Below are 18,813 nucleotides of genomic sequence, written 5' to 3' on the forward strand. Positions count from 1 at the left end.
GGCTGAAGAGCAGTAGGCGCAGGGAACGCCTCTCACGCTAGAAATGTGGACTCGTTTAGTTTCCCGTTTTATTTAACACCCAGTCTACCCTTGGCCCACCCCCCTGGCCCACGCCCTTACAGGGTGCTACAGGAAGCCAGTCTTTAAAAGCAAACCCCAAAAATAAATAGGCAAGGCTCTCCGCAGTCCGGGCTCCTGAGGCTAAAGTCCAGTGGTGGTCGTCCTCCAGATCAATTCACCAGCAGCGAGTGCTCCTCCGAGGCGTCCCTGGAAGAGGGACAGTGTCTGGCCAGGAGAAAGGCAGTAGCTCCCTCCCACACCTCCTCTTCCTGCAGGCCCCAAGCCCGCCCGGATTCGAACCTGCAGCAGCAGCACAGGCCGCAAGTCGAGCCGCTCCCGCGGCGGAACTTGCCAGAGGTGGGGCTGTCTTGGCACTGTGCGATGTAGGCCTGGAGCTCACTCTCTTCCGTGCCCGCGCCTGGGTGCTGCTGGGAAGAGCAGCATGGCCAGCACGAAGGGGCCTCTTGAGATCTGCCCTCCCCTCTACCTCCTCCTTTCCTCAGACTGACCAACATCTGCCTGCCTCATTCTTGGTCCGTCCCTCCGAGTGAACATCGCTGCTTTCAGCCTCCCATCCCTTCCCCAACTTCTTTCTGGCAACCATTCCTTTGCTCTCACTATTCCTTCCCCTTGCTGCTCCCTCAGTTGGGCTCTCATCTCTTCAATCTGGAACTTTCTGAGATGATCAATTCTATGCTGTTCTCTCTGGAAGCCACGAGCCACATAGTTTCCTGGGCACTTGATATGTGAATGTGAATGAGGAACTGAATTTGGAATTGTATTTTGTTTGAATTAAAATCAAAACTTAAATAGTCCCATGTGGTTAGAGACTAGTATCAAAAAGCACGTTCTAGAAACTTTCCTTCCTTCATTCCTCTCACCAGCCAATCGTCATATGTCACACCACCTTGCCCAGTTCGAAGCTCTGCGAAAACCCAGGCCATGCACACCTTGCCTTGTTTCCTAGGTGACTGGTGCCCAAAACAGCACTCGGCTCACAACAGTCCCTCTGACACGTTGGGTAAAAAGAATCCTATCTACCTGCCATACCACACTCTGCTCTAACCCCTTTCTTTCCTTAATCCCCACAGCCTGCAGGACGGCCATGGTTCCCGGACCCACACAGCCCCCACCCAGGCCAGAGGGTTTGGGAGCAAGGCTTCTGAACCCACAGTTCTGGCTTGAGCCTGGCTTCACTCCCTAGTTGCTGACCTTGGGTAAGTCACTGAATCTCTACGGCCTGATGTCCCTATTGGTAAAAGCAGACACAAGAACCCTCACTGGCCCGAGCGCCACCTCAGTTAAACCAAGAACTCGGCAGCTGTGCTCATGACATCGGTCTGCCCATGCCCTCTAACTTCAAGCCCCCGCTGCCTTTGGCTTTGCAGAGTCTCCTCCCACTTTCTCTCCCTGGGCCCTTCTCTCCTTGCCTTGCCATGTCCCCTGAGATGCTGATGTGGTGGCCTCCAAGGGGCACAATGCCCAGGATGGGGCTGTGTGTGATTTGGTTGGCCCCATGGGGAGGAAGGTTGGAAGGGCTTCGAGGCTGACCTTGATGGTGTCATAGGCGCCGGTGATGAGCGCGATGAAGAGGCTCAGCACCATGTAGATGAAAAGGCTGATGAAGGAGTAGAGATAGAGCTGCGAGAAGAGCCAGACCAGGCTGCTGTGGCCCTGCTGGGCCTGCATCGCTGCAAACGTCACGAACATGTCATCCCCATTGATGAGCGAGAAGAGGCACTCCGACACCATGGACAGCGAGCGGAACTGTGGCCAGACAGGTCAGTGGGCTTGTGGGGACAGAGGTAGCTGTGCACATGGCTGGGGACTGGGCTGGGGCACTGGGGCTTAGAGAGGACAGCAGACAGAGTACCAGTAGTTACAGTGGGGCCACCTGGGGGTGGCTGTGTAATAACAAGGTCATAGGGTCAAGACCAGAGTTACTGGGGGTCAGGGACAGTGGGCAGAATATCAGCAGTTACAATGTGGTCATTTGGGGGTCATCATGTCAATAAGGTCATAAGGTCAGTGCCAGGGTCAGTGAGCAGACCCACTGCAGACCTACTGGTAAAGTACTGGGAGTCACTCAGTGTGGCCAGGTCAGTGATAGATAAGCCAGGGTTCTAAGGACTTAGGATGTAGGTTCAGGGGAAGGGAGCCAGGCACCCTCACCTGTAGGTCATGAGTACCCCTCACCAGCCCTGGCTAGCCCCTACCTTCACGTGGTAGGGCCCCAACACGATCCAGCCGCAGAAGCAATAGCCCAGGTAGATGACAGCCACACAGCAGCAGAAGCGCATGACGCTGGGCAGGGCCACCCGCAGCGTGGCGATGAGGATCTGCAGTGGGCAGGTGGCTGATGAGGGCCTGGCCACAGCCTGGTCCACAGTGAGCATGGGGTGCAGCAGGCAGGGCCTGGCTGGGGGCACAGCTGGGGGAGCGGAGGAGGGGCAGCCTGAGGCTGAGGGCGCCCAGTGACTGGACTCAGCTGAATGGCTGCCCAGGTTCAGGGCCAGATACATCTGGGGTGGGCAGGTATCAGGCTAAGAGACTCGTGACGGGTCATCTGCAAGGGCTGGTGATTGCCCCATGTGTACGAATTTGGGAGTGGGAACTGGGGAACATGCAGCCACCACCTGGAGGGAGGGCCCAGCCTGCACACACAGGCTTACATTGTACTTATGGAAGAAGGTCAGGTAGCGGATAACACCAACCCAGACCAGAAGTGTTGAGGTGCCCAGGAGGATGCTGCAGACGTCGTAGCTGGCCAAGTTCTAGGGACAAGAACAGTGTCAACCCCATCTGGCTGGGGAATGTGGCGCCAGGTAGGCCTCAGTGGGGGCAGCAGAGGGACCAGGGCCTGGAAGGGGCCTGGGCAGGTGTGGGCAGGCCCCACCTTGGCTTCAATGCCAATCTTCATGATGGTGCCCGAGATGGTGAGCACGTCGCTGGTGACCAGCAGGATGTACCAGCCATTGACAAATTCCAGCCGCTCCCACAAGCTGACAGCCCGTCCCCGCTGCTGCCACATGAACCGCACAAACTCCTGCAGGAGGCAGGCAGGGTGAGGACCTCTCCAGGCACCAGAGCCTTGCATAAGGCCCTGGAACTGGGCAAGGCCGGTTTGGGTACATGTGACACTGAGGTGGCTCTCACATTCTGCAGCAGGAAGCCTCGGAGCAGGGAGCGGGCACACAGCAGGAAGGAGAAGGAGCAGGTGAGGATCACGATCACATCAAACAGAAGCCGGAAGCTGTTGTCTCCTGTGGGGAGGGGGCCCTGGGTAGAACCAGGGCACCTTGGAGCCAGTAGAGGCCAGGGCTAGGGCTGGGGCTGGGCTGGGCTAAGGGGGCCACAGGGCTGGTTTGGGCTGGTCGGTGGCTCATGGGTTACTCTGAGTCAGAAGCTCAGTCAACGCCAGTCAGAGTCCCTGGTTGATGCTGTTCTGGGGCTGGGGGCCTCCCCTGGACAGTGCGGGACCCCTGGTCAGCAATGGTCTGGGGTTTGAGGGCTCACCGTGCCCGAAGACGCTGGGGTGCTTACACTCCTGGATGTGGGTTTGGGTCTCCAGGCTGATGGGGATGCGCCCACTGTATGCCCTGTTGTCAAAGGTGATCTGCGGCAGGGCGCAGAGTGAGCCTTGGGGGCCCAGGCGCCCAGCCCCGCATGTGGGACAGTCTGTTCGCCCCAGCTCCTCCTTCACCCCACACTGCCCTTGGCCAAGGGTCCCCAGCCCTAGGGCTCAGAAGTCCTGTGGCACCATCCTCCACCCCCCCACCCCAGATCACTGTGGCTGACCAGGATGCTGAAGGTGTAGCAGTCTGGGATCTCATTGTTGATCAAGCTTTGAAGGTTGATGGTCTTCAACTGGAAGTAGATGGTAACGTTGATCAGCCTAGGGGGAGGGTTCCAATGAGGGGGAGGGGGCTCCACAGCTCCCTCAGGCCCTAGGGTGCCAACACCCCTGCAACACACTGACTCTGCCGCTGGCAGAGGGAAGTGCTCACTCAGCCTCCTCCTCCCCTTCCCTCTGCTCAGCCCTAGGCAGCCCCTCCATCAGGCAGTACTTGTGGAATTTGAGCGTGAGGTTCTTGTAACTGGTGCTGCTGTCCAAGAGGGAGAGATCTTCACTGGGGGGCACAAGGGGTCTCTCAGGGGGGTCCACCCGGATGCAATCTGAAGACGGAGTCAGGGAAGGGGCTCGGGATGGGGGAGGCATGAGCAGGTCTCCCAGAGTCCCTAACAGACCCCGCCCAGATTCACTTTGCACTTGAACATTTGTTGTTCGTTCCCCTGCATCTCTCCAGGGTTGGGCCCAGTCCCTCTGTCCCCTGCACAGACCCCAGGGCCTGGAGCTGTCAGACCCACACATTTCGTGAATTAATGACACTACATCATAACCCCCGGCTCTCTCCACACCCAGGGATTCTTCTAAACATGCTGCGTACATCAAACTGGTAATACTTAGGACAGCCCCATCTCCCGATGTGTGAGGGTAGAGGTGGGATTTTAATCCCAGCAACTGGAGCTCCCCAACAGCCCAGCCCTGCCTCGTCCACTCACCAGTGACAACCATTGGGTCGATGTCAAAGGAGTCATTGGCTGGGTCCACATGGCCACGGTGGTAGTATCGCTGGCAGAGGGCCAGGGCCGAGCCATTGGCCCAGGGGCCACCCCCGCCCCGCACATATGCATAGTGGCCCAGCGACACATTAGGAAGCATCAGGTACTGTGGGTAGGCAGAGAAACGGGGAGAGTCCGTCGGCTCTGCCCGCTCTTCCTCCCCCAATGCCTGCCCACCTGGCCCTGCTGCACACACCTGGTCCACGGCGTAGAAGATGGCCTGGTAGAGCTGCTCCCGTGTGTAGGCTGCAAAGGTGTCATCCGCCCCATCAGAGTAGCCCAGAAGGAAGAGGTGGCGAAAGGCAATGGTGTTCTCCTCTCGGAATGTCACTGCCACCTGGTTGCTGAGCCCAAACAGGATGAGCTGGCAGGAGGGACAGGGGGTCAGCACTGCTGGGATGGGGCCTCCCTCCATGGAACAGTGGAGGAAGAGGGGAGAGCGGACCCACTCCATGAAGGCAAGTGTCCCCATTGTGCATGCCTGCCGTTTGTTCCCAATGCATTGCATGCAGCGGGCACCCATGTGTCTTGGGGCAGCAATGGATGTTCATTAAATGTTCACCAGATGCCGACTTCCATGCTAAACCCAAACACACAGGGTGAATACCACACTGCTGGGTCCCTTTACCCAGGGGGAATGAGAAGCACAATTCCATGCCCAGAGTCACGGCACCCTAGGGCAGGGGCAGGCTCTGAGTCATTTTGGGATCACTAGACCCCAGCACAGGGCCTGGCATGGGAGGGGGGTGACGATCTTTCCAGCCACTGGGTCAGTTCTCTTTGAGCGTCAACGTGGCATCAGGCTGCCAGAGTTCAAGTGCCAGAAAATCCTAATGCTTGATTGCTGGGTCACTTTGAACTCTATGTACCTCAGTGTCATCATCTGCAGAAAGGGGACACTCGATCACAGGTGCCTGCTTCATGCAGCTGTTGGAAGGATTAACCTCTCTGGGCCTCGGCAGCCTCATCTATAAAATGGAGGCAACAACAGCAGCCAGGGCCTTGGAGGGACTGCGTGAGGTTCAAAGGGACTGCTCACAGGCAGAGCTCAGAGGGTTTTCTGATTTATTACTGCCACTGTCCCTGCCACTAGGTTGCTGTGGGGTCAGCATGAGGCTCCAACTCCCAGACTCCCCTTCAAGGAAAACAGCGGCCCCAGGCAGCATTTGGGGGACCCCCAGCAGCCTCACCTGCACTGTGACCACCAGGATCTTCACCACTTGCAGCATCAGCTTAAAGGGCTTGCGACCCTTGGCTCGAAATTTGTCACAGGGACTCATGAAGAAGTACTTGAGACGGCGGCGGAGGTCTTCCTCTTCCAGAGAGGTTGCAGGGGCTGGAGAAGCCCCTGCCTGGGTCCCATACCCAAGGCTGGGAGTCAGGAGGTGCTCGGTCTCTGTGGGAATGGGGGAGCACAGTGGTGATCGGGCCCAGACAGGCTCACCTCCCAACAGGGGAGGCAGATCCCATGTTCCAGCCAAGAATTCTGGAAGATCTAAGAAAGTCTGAAAGTCTACAACAGCTGATGGATATATACAGCAGTATGAATTCGGGTTTGGGACTCGAAAGGGCCTGAGCTGATTCCTGAGCCTGATGCTCACTGGCTTGGACAGGCCACCCAGCCTCTATGAGCCTCAGTTTCTCATCTGTAACACGGGGCCATAGCATCTCGCACAGGAAGCGGAGGATTTGATGCTTACAAAGTGTTTATCACAGGGGCAGGTACATGGCAGGAGTAGCAGGACATTCCATCACCATTCCTGTTGCTGATTTGTGGAGAGAGAATGAATGGCTTTTGCTGGCTTCTCACACGATGCTCCAGGCTCCCTGGCCCATCCAACTCTAGCCCCCAGGCGTGGACATGGAACTCAGTATTTTCTGGACAAACCCTTCCCACTCATCATGGCCTGGCCTGTCCAGCTGATATTCTCAAAGCCACAGGCCTGGAGAAGGGAAGGCTAATAAGGGAATGCACTTGCTAAAGACTCACTGTGAGTCCGCACGTGTTATGACAGCACCGCCCATGTTGTTGTTTGAGCAAATACGGCCCTGCATTAAGGCTGCCAGCTCCTAAAAGTCACACACCCCTAGGACCAAATCCCAGACTGGCCACTTCCTGCTTGGGGGACCCCAGGCACCTTTCTAAATCTCAGTGTCCTCATCTGAAAAGCGGAAGTTAAAAAGAAAAGTCTTCCCCCTAAGGCCAAAACCCTGAAAAATGCTTCCAGGATGAAGTGAAACAAAGCAGAGTGATTCTTCAGTCAACAGAGGTTATTCTAGGCCTGTTCCCTTCAATCTGACCAGCCTAAGAGGAACGTTCAAGGTTTCAGCAACTGCTGGGGTCACAGCTGGTCACAGCAGCCCCAAACTGTCCCTAACACACACCCACCAGCGCCACCGAGAAAACCTGGCTTCTTTCCAGGGACCAGCTGGTCCCCTGCCTGGCACCGCCACCAAGATGTTTACCAGCCTGTTCTGCAAGGAGGGCCACCTCCTGACACATCCTTTTGGAGCTTGGATGTTTCTGTGGTTGTTTACAAGAGAGCTGGGTGGAGGCCAGAGGGTGGGCCTGCCTCCCCAGCTGGGATCATAGCTAACCCACCACGGACCTACGAGGGGGAGACACCTTCGTGTGTCTCTGGCTAGCTCAAGGAAGGAAGGCAGACACCAAGGGTGTTCCTCCAGGCTCCCCCATGGGAAATGGACACTGAAGAGGTTGGAGGCTGGGTACCCAACGCCTGCGTTCAGGAAAGCTGAGCTTCCATGGCTTTGGAGAAGTGAAATTGTGTCAGTCGCCTAGGTTCAAGAAGGGAATACCCCCAGTCCTTGGCCTGGGTCTAGAGAAGCTGACTGAGCATGTACCTCCCGGATTGGGAAAGGAAATCCTGGGGCTCTAGTGCGAACTGGAGAAGCTCGTGCCCGCTGAGTTGCAGCAAAGCTGAGCAATCCCAACCCAGGCTCAGAGTGGGAACCTGGCTGCCCAGAGCCGGAGAAGCCGGAGAAGCCGGCAGCCCGCCCGCCTGCAGAGTTTAGTAACTCTGAGCACAGCTTAGACCGAGGAAGGGCAGTTGGGAGTCCCGCCGCTCCGAGGTCGGAGGAGCTGGTGCGCACCCACCGCCCAGGATCTGGGAGCCTTCTGACTACATCTCCCCCGCGGGAAAGCTCAGAGGCCAGCACCGGAGCTCGGGGAAGGGAAACTGGCTGCTCCGCTGCCCCACGTTGGGGCAGCTGGCCGCCCGCCATTCCGCCGCCCACGTTCGGGGACTCGCAGGGACGCGCCTGACCTCACCTGAGCCGCGCCGGCCCACGGGGGCTGCCATTCCGGGCGGGGAGCGCCGGACGCCAGCGCGCGCGGCGGAGCAGCCCGGGCCACAGCGCCCGCCGCCGTCACGGCGGACGTGCTCCTTCGTCGTGCCGCTTCAAACCCTCGGGCATCAGCTGACTCGCACCCCGGTCACGTGGTCGGGGCGCCCTTGGAGGCACGTGACCGGATCTGGTCCATTCCCCGGCGCCACGACCACACCTGCCAGAGCGACGAGCCTGCGCGCCGGCTCCGGCGACTTGCCGGCCGCGGTGATCGCGAGGCCCTAGCGCCGACGGGCGACACGGTGCTGGGCAACCGGCGGGCTCTGAGCGTAGAACCAGAGCCCTGGCGCGTCCGCGTCCAGCGCCAACCTCTTGGCTTCCACATCCGCGAGGTCCGGTGACGACTCTACATCCTTCTTGGGGCTGTTTCCCTCCATTCTCCCAGAAATTCCCCGGTTACTCGCAACCCCTCTGTATCTCCTCTCATATGACCTATCAGCAAATCTTATTTCATGTCATTACATCTCAAATAGGACCATTCTTCCCCCCTTTTATGGCTCTCAGCCTAGAGTCCCCACCGTTCCTGGCCTGGATCACTGTAGCAAGCTCCTCTTTGACTTTACACTTCCACCCCTGACCCCTTCCATTGCACTCTCCATCCAGCAGCCAGAAGCATCTTCAAAGAATAATTTTCCCTGATCGGTGTGGCTCAGTTAGTTGGGCATGGGTTGGTTTTGCAAAGTGAAGGGTCCCATGTTTGATTCCCCATCAGGGCACATACCTAGGTTGTAGGTCCGGTCCCCAGTTGGAGCACATACGAGAGGCAACCAATCTACTTCTCTCTCTCATTGATGTTTCTCTCTCTCTTCCTCCCTTCCCCCTCTCTAAAGAAAATACATGCACACAAGTTAAAAGGAAAAAATGAAAAAGATTTCATATCAGTCCTTTGCCAGAACCTGCCAATGACTTCCCATTTCTCTGGGATGACAAACTCCCCGCTGCAATCTACCACAGCCCTCTGATCCAACCCCCAGCTCAGCTCTCAGCGGCCCCAGGGCCTTCACACCATCTAGCCCTGGAGCATAATGATTAGGAACCCAGGATCTGGGGGCTGGACAATTCAAGTTTAAATCTAGGCGCTGCCAGCTGCCATTCCTCTGTCTTCCAGAGTCCCTTAAACTCCATGTGCCTCAGGGTCATCATTCGCAGAGAGGGGATGTTCAATCTCGGTTGCCTGCTTCACAGAGCTGTTGGAAGAATTAAGTGAGAAAATGCAGTGGGGGGTAAGATGGGTGGAGGAGGAGGGCAAAGGGGGGGGATTGGGACAACTGTAATGGAATAACAATTAAAAATAAACAGTTTTTCATGGCTAAAAAATTTTTTTAAAAAGAGAAAACACAAAAGCATAGCACGAGGGCTGGGCCAACAGTGCTGACGATTAAATGAGCAGTTACTGGGATTATTATAGTTCTTCCTCCAGAACGCTGTCTTTCACTGAAATCAGACGTCTTGTATACTTCTGCTAGAATGTACCATATCCTGTAATTACTTGTCAGATGTCTCCGCATTTTGTATCTGTGAGCTCTCAACAGATGTTTGTTGAATGTATAAATGAGCAACCTCCTTTGTCCAGTGGGGGTACCTATAATGTAGACTTTGAGGGGCGAGGGGTAAGTTAGGGGAGCAGAGGGGGCAGGACTGCCCACAAGGCTTCACATCCACCTCCATTCTCAGCCCACTAAGTTCAACATACCGTAGATCCCACCATTCGGACAAACCAAAGGGAAGGGACGCTGTTCAGACCACCTGCAATGCTCAGTCTGCCCCTAACCAAGCTGACCAGGTCTGGGGTGGGGGGCGGAGTGGTGACTGCTGGTTTGGGGGAAGCTGGGAAGTCTGGAGGATGTCAGGGGAAGCCAGAGCACTGGGGTTCTGAATGTACGGCTGGCTCAGGCCACGCCTTCCCATTCCCCAAGGGGCTGTGCATCAGGGGAGACAGAGAAACAGGAGAACCATGAGACAGAGCCGGAAGGCAGTGGGAGGGTTTTACTAACTGCACAACACACGACTTCCCCAGGCCTCCATGGGTAGTGGCGTCCCCTTCAGCCATCAGGCCCCAGCAGTGCCCCTTGTTCCTGCACCCACTCAGGACTTTCACAGGCAGGGAGGGCTGGACTCTCATGGGTGGGAGAGCTGGGGTCAGGGTGGGGCTTGGGGTTGGGGACAGGGCTGGGCTCAAGATCTAGGTCTGAGCTGTGACCAGATCCATGGTCAGGGCTGGCCACAAGGTCAGGACTCGCATTGTGACCAGGTTTAGGGTCAGAATACTTGACAGGATGAGGGCTGGGGACAGATCCAGAGCCAGGGCCAGGTTTGGGGCTGGGACTGGAGAGAGAGCCTAGCACAGAGCCAGGGTTAGGGCCCAGACCAGCGCCAAGTACAGAAACAGCATCAGAACCCAGGAGGGAGACCTGCCCAGGCCGCAACATTGAAGCAGGACTGAGGCCCAAACTAGCAGCAGCGGCTGTGGCTGCTGCAGCTGCCGCGGCTGCTCCCTCATGCACCCGTTTGTGCTTGGTGAGGCTGGAGGCTTGACCGAAGGCCTTGCCGCAGAGCTGGCAGCGGTAGGGGCGCTCTCCGGAATGCACGTGCAGGTGCTGCAGCAGCGCCGAGCTCTGCCCAAAGGCCTTAGAGCAGTGGGGACAGGCGTAGGGCCGCTCGCCAGTGTGGATGCGCAGGTGATGCTGCAAGTTGGAGCTCTGGCCAAAGGCCTTGCCACAGTGGGGACAGCGGTAGGGGCGCTCAGCTGTGTGTGTGCGCTGGTGCTGCAGCAGCGCAGAGCTCTGCCCGAAGGCCTTGCCACACTGCGGGCACGGGTAGGGCCGCTCGCCTGTGTGCGTGCGTAGGTGCTTCAGCAGCGCAGAGCCCTGCCCGAAGCCCTTGGCGCACACCGGACACTTGTGCGGTCTCGGGCCACCATGTGTGCGCAGGTGCTGTGCCAGCAGGGAGCCATGCCCGAAGGCCTTGCCACACACTGGGCAGTGGTGGGGCTTCTCGCCACTGTGGCTGCTGCGGTGCTTCAGCAGTGTGGAGCGCCAGCCAAAGGCCTTGCCACACGCAGCGCACTGGTAGGGTCGTGCACCTGTGTGGATGCCCCGATGCTGGGCCAGCGTGGCACCGTGGCTGAAGGACTTGCCACAGTCGGGGCAGCGGTAGGGCTTCTCGCCACTGTGAGTGCGGCGGTGCTGGCTCAGCCCAGAACTTCGACGGAAGGCTCGCCCACAGTCGGGGCAAGAGAAAGGCCGGGGAGGACTGGCAGGTGCAGGGAGCACTGCCTGGCTGGTGGCCAGGCCTTCTGGGGTGGCAGTGAGGCTGGAAGAGAGGGGGTCCAGGTCTGGGGTTTCTGGGGGGCTGAGGGTGTCACTGTTAGGGTCGAGAACCAGGGGGACAGGGCCAATGACGTCTGGATCGAGATCAAAACTCGAAGACATTGGGTCGAGATCTTGGGGATCCATGGCACGGGTCCCCAAGATGGAGCCTGGAGCCTCTGCACTTGGGTCCAGGTTGCTGGAGATGGGCTCCAGACCTTCATGGCTGGGGTCCGCGTCCTCAGAGACAGCGTTGAGGTCCGGCTCCTCGGGTTTGGGGTCCAGGTCTTCTGAGTCTGAGTCTAGTTCTTCGTAAGTGGGTCTCCGGCCTTTGTGGCCTGGGTTCCTGACCAGGACTGAGCGCCGCATCCCAGGTGTGGAAGTACCAGCCGCTTCTGGGGCAGGATCTGCGGGGTGAGGACAGGGTGGGCAGAGGTAGGCTCTGGGGAGCAGGGGTCTCCTTTGGAGCCCAGGCAGGGATGAGACAGGTGGCCAACCTGTGCCCCAGCACCCACTCCTGAAAAAGTACATGGACCCTTCTCTTGTCTCAGACCATAGGGAGACCTGTCACTCGCTCTGGCCAGGGCAGCGAGAAGAGAGACCCTGCTGGGACCTGGGGCAGGGGCCCTCCCTTCTCAGCCCCACACCTGGATGGAAGTCATGGGATCTGGCACTAGAGGTCTCCAGTACCCAACTCCAGGGCTCTGCCCCTCTCTCCATCCTGGAATCCTCCTCTTGCAGGAAGCTTGGGTCCTGTGGAGAGAGAGTCCTGCGTTCCTACCCATCGTGGGGAAGAGGGTGGGTGTCGGGTTCCTGTACTTGCCTCTAAGTGCATGGCCTGAATTCCTGTCCCCAACTCAGGTGTGGGATATTCGGGAGTTCCTGGTAGGGAGGGGGCTCTCTGGCTTGATTCCTACAGAGAAAGCATCCTGAACTTAGAAGCCTATATCTGAGGGGTGAGGGTGGGGATTGAATCACATCCGGTAGTGCTCTTGGGTCCCTGGCTTGCCTCCTGGGAAAGAGACCACCTGAATGCCAGGCCTCACAGTTCCAGGATGGGAGTAACTGTCAGAACACCTGTGTTCCAGAATGTCGGTTCCAAATGTCAGAGTGGGAGGCAGGGAACAGCAGGCGGGAGCTGAGGCAGGAGGACCCACAGACCCCACAGTCAGGATGTAGTCAGCGCACCTGTTGCCCAGTTGGAGAGAAGATACTGAATTCTAACCCCTAGCTGGGGGCTGGGCAGAAATAAAACCCAGGGCCCCTCTTGGGTGCCTGGGGGACCCCTGAGCCAACTCTTAGAAAGGGGAGATTCCTGAGTGACCGACCCTCCGGCTGGGTATGGGGAAGTGTGTCAAGAGGAAAGATCCTGAATTCCAGGCTGGGGTGGGGAGGGGGTTGCAGGGGGAGCTCAGGGTTACCTGATGGAAGGTGATGCCTTAAGCTAGCCACCCCATGGCTGGGCATTTGGGGCAAACAAATAAATCCATTCCTGGGGACAGGGGACTCTCCTGGGGAGGAAGACACCCTGAGCCAGAACCCATAGCTGGGGTGGGTAAGCAAATGGAGGGGGCTAAGTTCCTAAATCACCTCCTCTACCCAGAACCCCAGGTTGGAGGGTGGGCGAACAATGCTTGGGTCCCCTCCTGGGGAAAGGGCTTCCAGAACTCGGACGCCCCAGACTGTACGGTAAGAGGAACAATAACTGAGATCCTGGCATGAAGAGGGAAGCCCTGGATCCCCCTCTTGGGAAAGAGCCTCCAGAACTCCCAGCCCCGGGCTCACGGTGGGGAGAACAATGCCTGAGGCCCCTCTGGAGGTCCGGGTTGCCTATGGAGGAGGGGGCGTCCTGGACTCCTGACCCCACAGCTGAGGGGTGCCCCCCATCCTTCCCTATCTAAGGAGCCCCACTCGGGCTGAGCCCTCCCCGGGGCCGCAGCGGCGGACTGGGCGCGCTAGGCCCGCGGGACCTTCGGCCCCTTGCATCGAGCCGCACCCCGGTTCTCCCGGGTCCAGGCAGGAGGCGCGCGCGGTGGGGGGCGCACGGAGGTCGCCCTGGGCCGCGCCCCGCACCGGGGTTCCCCACCCACCCCCACCCGGGTCCTTGTCCGCCGACCCGCTCCCGGGGACACTCACCCGGCGCCCCTCGCCCCTGCCCGGCCCGCCGCACCCGCTGGCGCCCCAGGGGCCCGCAGCTAGGCCCCCGCCCGCCAGCCCCGCCGGAGGCCCCCTCGTCCCAGCGGCCCCGCCAAGCGCTCCCGGGGAGCGAGAGGGGCCGGCCGAGGGCCGCAGCGGGAGCTGCTGGGACTTGTAGTTCGCTCGCTCCCGCCGCGGCCTTCACCGTCGCCGCCCCCGCCCCCCAAGCCAGCCTTTGTCCCGACCCGGCGGCCCCGACTGCGCGGCCGCGCACTGATCTGCGCCGCGCTCGGCCTGTGCGGCCCCCTCCTCTGCCTGTCTCCCTCTCGGTCCCTGTCTCTGCCCCGGCCTGCTTCTGTCCCTGGCTCTGTCCCTCTCTGCCCGTCTCTCTGTCTCGGCTCCTCTCTCTGCGTCTCTGTTACCATCTGTTTGCCTGTGCATCTGTCACTTTCTTCGTCTCCGTCTCTGTCCCTCTGTTCCCACCGCCTGCCCTCCCGTCTCCGACTCGGACTCTGTTGAAAACACACGGAGCGCTCCTTCTTTCTCGCAGACGGGCAGCGCTCACGGGCACAGTCAAGGATCTGAGAAGCCCTGCAGTTCACAATCGTCTTTCTCTTTGCTTCCCTTTAAGACTCCCCAAAGAGGCAGGGGTTCTGTCCCTGAGTGGTTCCCTCTTCCCACTCAGTTGGGGGTCACTCACTGCTGTCCCCCTGAGCCTGACGCTCCCCGGAGCAAGGATTTCTGGGAGAAGCCTGGCCCAGTCTGGGCACACAGTACCTGGAGACAGAGATCCTGCGGGAGGGAGTGAAAACCAGCCTGCAGCTGGCCACCGGGCCAGGATGCTCTTCAGGGAACAGAAACAAGTCACAACATCAGCGATGATGGTACAAGGCCGCTCTGTGGCCATGTGTGCACTGAGCCCGAGACAAGGACACTGTGCAACCGCAAAACACACCCCCTCCGACTAACTGAAATGACCGCCGCTTTCTTCCAGTGACAGCCCCACTTAGAGCTGAACAGCACCCACGGAAAAGTGCCTCCACTCCACAGCACCCAATGCACGCCCCAGCCCGTAAGATGCCCTCCAGCCCCCAGCCCTCTGCTACAGAACTGCCCTCACTGTGTGGCCTTCCTGGCTGGTGTGTTTCTAATGGTCTTTGCCTGGTGAATTTTGACACCACCTACCCTTGAATGTAGCCGTGAGCAAAAGGCCTCTAGGAGCTGTCTTTCTTCTTCCTGAAACTTCTAGATCTGTGCTGAACTTGTGGCCTGAGACCTGCCTTCTGCGTCTTTGAGAAAAACCTGCAGCAGACCTGTGAGCCCCGAGACTGCCATTGGATCATGCAGCTGGTTCTCCATCCTGCCCGCTACCAGATGACCCTGCTTGCAAATAACACTGATAAGGACGCTGCCGTTTCTGTCTCACAGTGTCTCTGTCAGTGCCTCGCTTTCTCTTTGTGGGCCCCACTATTGCATCTAACACAGCACCACCCCCCACCCTGGTACCATACAACCGACACTTATCAGAGAGCCTTGTTCCCTGGCTACAACAATGGGGGGAGGGGCATGACTTCCGACGGTCTCATTTTTCTTCTGGGATCCTGAGCTCTCTAAGAGCCCCATGCTGCCTGCAACCATCCTCCTTAGCTGTCTGCAGGGAGAGGCTGCAGGCCAAAGTCAGTTGGCTCCAGAATGTGAAGGTGGGAGTTGGAGGCTCCGGCTATATCAGCTGAGCTCTTGGCTATAGCCACACTGAAGCCAGAAGCCCCCCTTCTTTCCAATATTAGCACCAACAAATTTCCTCGGCATTTGAGCTACTCTCACTGGGTGTCTGTCCCATGCATCATGGCAGTTGTGACGACTTTAGAAATGAGTGCCTGGAAAGGGAGTATGTTAAAGGAAACGACTTGAAATGTGAGACTGGCTGAGCAGAGTGAGGTGCAGGGCCAGAGCCAGGGCCAGGACACGCACATGCCCACTGGGAAGCGAACTGGGCTCCCAGGGTTTGTGCAGTGCACCAGCTGCCCAGGAGGTCTGGAGAAGAGTCCTCCTTGGGATACTGGACATCTCTGTTGTGTGGAAGGAAAAGAGCTGATTAAATTGTTGCTTGTTTTATCTTGGGACTCTAACCATGTGCCTCCTGAGATTGGCTTATGGGGCTTTGGAAAAAAAGTATCAGGATGTTGTAATATACGCAGAGATTAGCATCTAGTCAGGACTCAGTTTTGTGAGACTGCCAGAACGGAGTTCTCTGCCCCCAGGTTGAAAGAGGAAGTTACTAATCAGATAGGAGATAAAATCGGGAATGTGAGAGAAAGGGGCGTCCCTGATGCCCCAGGCCGCTCTCCTACACTGACCACTCCCTGCCTGTAAAGGAAACAGTCACTTTCACAGAGAAGAGCCTATTAGATGTCTTTCCACCTTCCAGACTGTGTGACCTGGGGCGAGGCATCTTAAGTGGAAGGGCTGACACAGGTCTGTTGCTGGAGACAGAATCCACCAGGCTGGGCTCCAGACTTGAAGAGCTTTGTGTGACCTGGAATGCCCATCTCAGCAGCCTGTCCCTCTGGGTACAGTGCATGTGACTCCAACGGACCAGAGTGTCCCTTAAATTCCAGTAACAGTCGGCACAGGGAGATGCACCTTTTTCCTTTGGGGCTTCAATTCTAAGGATTTGGGGTGACACCCTTTGGAGGATCGTTAGTGAGGAGGAGCCCTGATGTGGAACCAGCATGCCTGGTGTTAGACCTAAGTGCAGACTTTGTGGGTTCTAAGTCAGTAAAATCTCTTTCTCTTGAGCAAAAGTTGGGTTTCTGTCACTTGCAACAAAAATGACCATGACATTAACAAAGTTTAGGCACCACTTACTGAGCTGCAGCCCAGTGCTAGGCACCAGCCTGAGCACATTCATGCTCACTGCACTTAACCCTTGTCACTGCTCTGAGCCTGAAGGGCTGTGGCCACCCCTTTCACTGAGGAGGGACATGAGAGCTAGCACACGGTCACTTGTTCAAGGGCGGAGATACAGGTAAGTGGCAGCTCTGGATTCTGCTGCTGGGCGATTCTTACATCACCAAAGTTGTTTTCCTTTAATATTCAATCCTATTTGTCTTATTTCATAAGCCTTTTTGGTTTTTGTATTTCACAGAAAATGCCTTTTTTTAGAAGGGGAGTGGGACATAGGAGGGATGGACATAAAGAATATTCAGAATCATGATGCTGTGCCTTTCCATACTGGTTAAATAGTTCCAGTATGGCTTCTCTCCTCCCTGGCAACCATCCTGGGGCTGGTCAGTTTCACTATTAGAAAATGCTTCAAGTTTTGCTGAAATCTGTCTTTTTGTAACTCCTACCCATTTTTTTCTCACCTGGTGTCTGGGTTGCTTTAAACCATGACTAGAACCTGGCAGGAGCACAGATATTCCTGCAACTGGAACTGCGCAGAACCGAATACCAAAGCCAGCTTTCTGAGCTTTCTTGCAGGCAAGGCAAAAAGGAAAAGCCTTTTGAGTAATATGGTCAATAAGCAGACCAGCTTCATCAGGAACACCCGGTTTTGTCCTGGGAATCCTCGTAGGATGGTTTCGTTGCAGTGGTTCCCCACCAGGGCAATCCCCCCTCCCCAGGCACATGTAGCAATATCTGGAGATTTTTTTGGGTGTCACAGCTGGGTGGAGGAGAGGAAGGGTATTAATGGCATGTAATGGTTGAAGGTCATGGATGATGCTAAACATCCTGCAAAGCACAACATGGCCTCCGACAACAAAGAACAATCTCAACCAAAATGTCAGTAGAGAGCGCTGAGATTGAGGAGCCCTGGGTCACCATGCAGTGATTTAGAAGAGGACTGTGAAGAGCTTTAGTGGGGCATGCAGAAGAGGTGCTCTGCAGCTGGTGACCCTCTTGTGGTCAGCATGGATGCAGGAGTGGAGCCGGAAAGGCCCTCTTGTCCCTGTAGGACTAAAAGCCGAACTCCTATTCTTTCCATGGAAATGACAGTCTAGCCTCCCAGAATTGCTGCCCATGGGGAAAGGCTCCTGGCCAGGCTTGGGGTTGGCTTTTAGTGGCCCATGGGACTGGGAGGCAAAGGCCTTTGGAAGATTTGACTATCGAGTCAGGGAGTCATATTCGTTTTTTGAAACTGATTCTCAACAGCCTACAGAGGCAGGCCCTGGGTATGGCCATCGAGACCCATCTTATCCCACATGGAACCTGCTTCCTGGTGTTCTCCCCGCACCCCAGACCTTAAAGGTCAGGTGCTATCCAAGGTACTGGTCCTTTACGTGCTTGCTAACTGGGTTACCCGAGGGCTTCAGGGTCCCACTCCATCCTCCACTTTTCCACCCTTTTCATATTGTTGCTGTTGGGACACCTGTCCCCTTGAACCTCATCGTGTCCTGGTGGATGTCGTCAGTCCTGATGTGGGGACCGTCGCCCAGCCAGTCAGCGCGGCACTCATTCCCCAGGCTCCGCAACAGAAGAGACCGCTGACAGTTCTCAGCATGTCGCCCCTCTCAAGCCCCTGTGAGTCCCACCCAGTCTCTCTGTTCTTGAAGATTCTGCCCAGGCTGGTGTGGCTCAGTGAACTGAGTGCCAGCCCTCGAACTGAAGGTTCGCCAGTTCACTTCCCAGTCAGGGCACCTGCCTGGCTTGCAGGCCAGGTTCCTAGTGAGAGGTGCGTGGGAGGCAACCACATGGATGTCTCTCTCCCTCTCTTTCTCCTTCCCTTTCCCTCTCTAAAAATAAATAATACAATCTTTTATTTTAGAGACAGGGAAGGTAGAGAAACCTCAACATGTGAGAGAAATATCAATCCATTGCCTTTCGCATGTGCCCTCCTGTGGACCAGGCCCATAACCCAGGCATGTTCCCTGACTGGGAATTGAACCAGTGACCTTTGGCTTTGCGGGAGAATGCCCAACCTCTGAGACATGCCAGTTGGGGCCTACTCAGTCCCTTAATGACGGCACTCTCCTCACACCTTCATCTTCCTCTTCCCTCCTGACCATCTTCAGAAGGTCAGCTCTCCCCCTGCTTGACCCCCAGCTACAGGGTGACGTGTGTCCACTTCTCATGTACAACATTCAGTGAGAGAGCTGCTGTTTGTCTTCATTGTAAGCAAACCAAGGCTAGAGGGCTTTGTGACTCACCCAAGGCTGCTGTCTGGGGTGTGGAGGACTCAGGATTTGGATTCTGTGTGCTTAGCCCCACAGCCTGCACCCTCAGTGTCTCACCTCACTGCCTCCCCACACCATTCAGACACTGTCCTGGCACCTGAACACCTGACACTGGCTCTGGCTGCCATGTGTTTGCACGAGTT

At 57.2% G+C, this 18,813-nt stretch overlaps 2 protein-coding genes across 11 annotated transcripts; both read right to left on the minus strand.

Annotated features, from left to right (window-relative positions):
* Nucleotides 1-54: 54 nt before the first annotated feature.
* Nucleotides 55-8,141, minus strand: MCOLN1 (mucolipin TRP cation channel 1). Of its 7 annotated transcripts, none has more exons than XM_045819974.1 (15): nucleotides 7,973-8,141; nucleotides 5,874-6,079; nucleotides 5,553-5,651; nucleotides 4,880-5,047; nucleotides 4,624-4,789; nucleotides 4,128-4,236; nucleotides 3,859-3,955; nucleotides 3,577-3,676; nucleotides 3,217-3,323; nucleotides 2,957-3,106; nucleotides 2,733-2,834; nucleotides 2,277-2,399; nucleotides 1,612-1,827; nucleotides 361-485; nucleotides 55-285 (listed from the first exon to the last, which is right to left on the minus strand). In XM_045819974.1, exons 1-15 carry the CDS (start codon nucleotides 8,001-8,003, stop codon nucleotides 231-233), a joined length of 1,854 nt encoding a protein of 617 aa, XP_045675930.1. In that variant the 5' UTR covers nucleotides 8,004-8,141; the 3' UTR covers nucleotides 55-230. The 7 variants fall into 7 exon arrangements, with proteins under 7 accessions (XP_045675930.1, XP_045675920.1, XP_045675950.1 ...); XM_045819964.1 differs by having other exon boundaries at nucleotides 361-488; XM_045819994.1 differs by having other exon boundaries at nucleotides 55-267; nucleotides 7,973-8,140.
* Nucleotides 8,142-9,348: 1,207 nt separating this feature from the next.
* ZNF358 (zinc finger protein 358) lies at nucleotides 9,349-13,619 on the minus strand. 4 transcript variants are annotated; one of them, XM_045820007.1, is made up of 4 exons: nucleotides 13,494-13,544; nucleotides 12,181-12,270; nucleotides 12,005-12,110; nucleotides 9,349-11,764 (listed from the first exon to the last, which is right to left on the minus strand). In XM_045820007.1, the coding sequence occupies exons 2-4, from the start codon at nucleotides 12,190-12,192 to the stop codon at nucleotides 10,092-10,094; spliced, it is 1,791 nt and encodes a 596-aa protein (XP_045675963.1). In that variant the 5' UTR covers nucleotides 12,193-12,270; nucleotides 13,494-13,544; the 3' UTR covers nucleotides 9,349-10,091. The 4 variants fall into 4 exon arrangements, with proteins under 4 accessions (XP_045675963.1, XP_045675964.1, XP_045675965.1 ...); XM_045820008.1 differs by lacking the exon at nucleotides 12,181-12,270 and having other exon boundaries at nucleotides 13,494-13,619; XM_045820009.1 differs by lacking the exons at nucleotides 12,181-12,270; nucleotides 13,494-13,544 and adding an exon at nucleotides 12,435-12,660.
* Between the last annotated feature and the right edge of the window lie 5,194 nt (nucleotides 13,620-18,813).

This window comes from Phyllostomus hastatus, unplaced genomic scaffold (genome assembly GCF_019186645.2).
Source record: "Phyllostomus hastatus isolate PE091 unplaced genomic scaffold, TTU_PhHast_1.1 phas_contig_150, whole genome shotgun sequence".
NCBI classification, from domain to species: Eukaryota; Metazoa; Chordata; class Mammalia; order Chiroptera; family Phyllostomidae; genus Phyllostomus; species Phyllostomus hastatus.

Excerpts from the sequence above, each read along its gene's own strand:
- MCOLN1 (XM_045819964.1), bottom strand. The coding sequence starts at position 8,003 with ATGGCAGCCCCCGTGGGCCGGCGCGGCTCAG. Across the intron at positions 2,835-2,956 it reads AGATTGGCATTGAAGCCAAG|AACTTGGCCAGCTACGACGT; the intron begins GTGGGGCCTGCC and ends TCTTGTCCCTAG. Across the intron at positions 286-360 it reads GGCCTGTGCTGCTGCTGCAG|ACACTGTCCCTCTTCCAGGG; the intron begins GTTCGAATCCGG and ends TCTCCTGGCCAG.
- ZNF358 (XM_045820007.1), bottom strand. Across the intron at positions 11,765-12,004 it reads ATCCCATGACTTCCATCCAG|ATCCTGCCCCAGAAGCGGCT; the intron begins GTGTGGGGCTGA and ends CTCACCCCGCAG.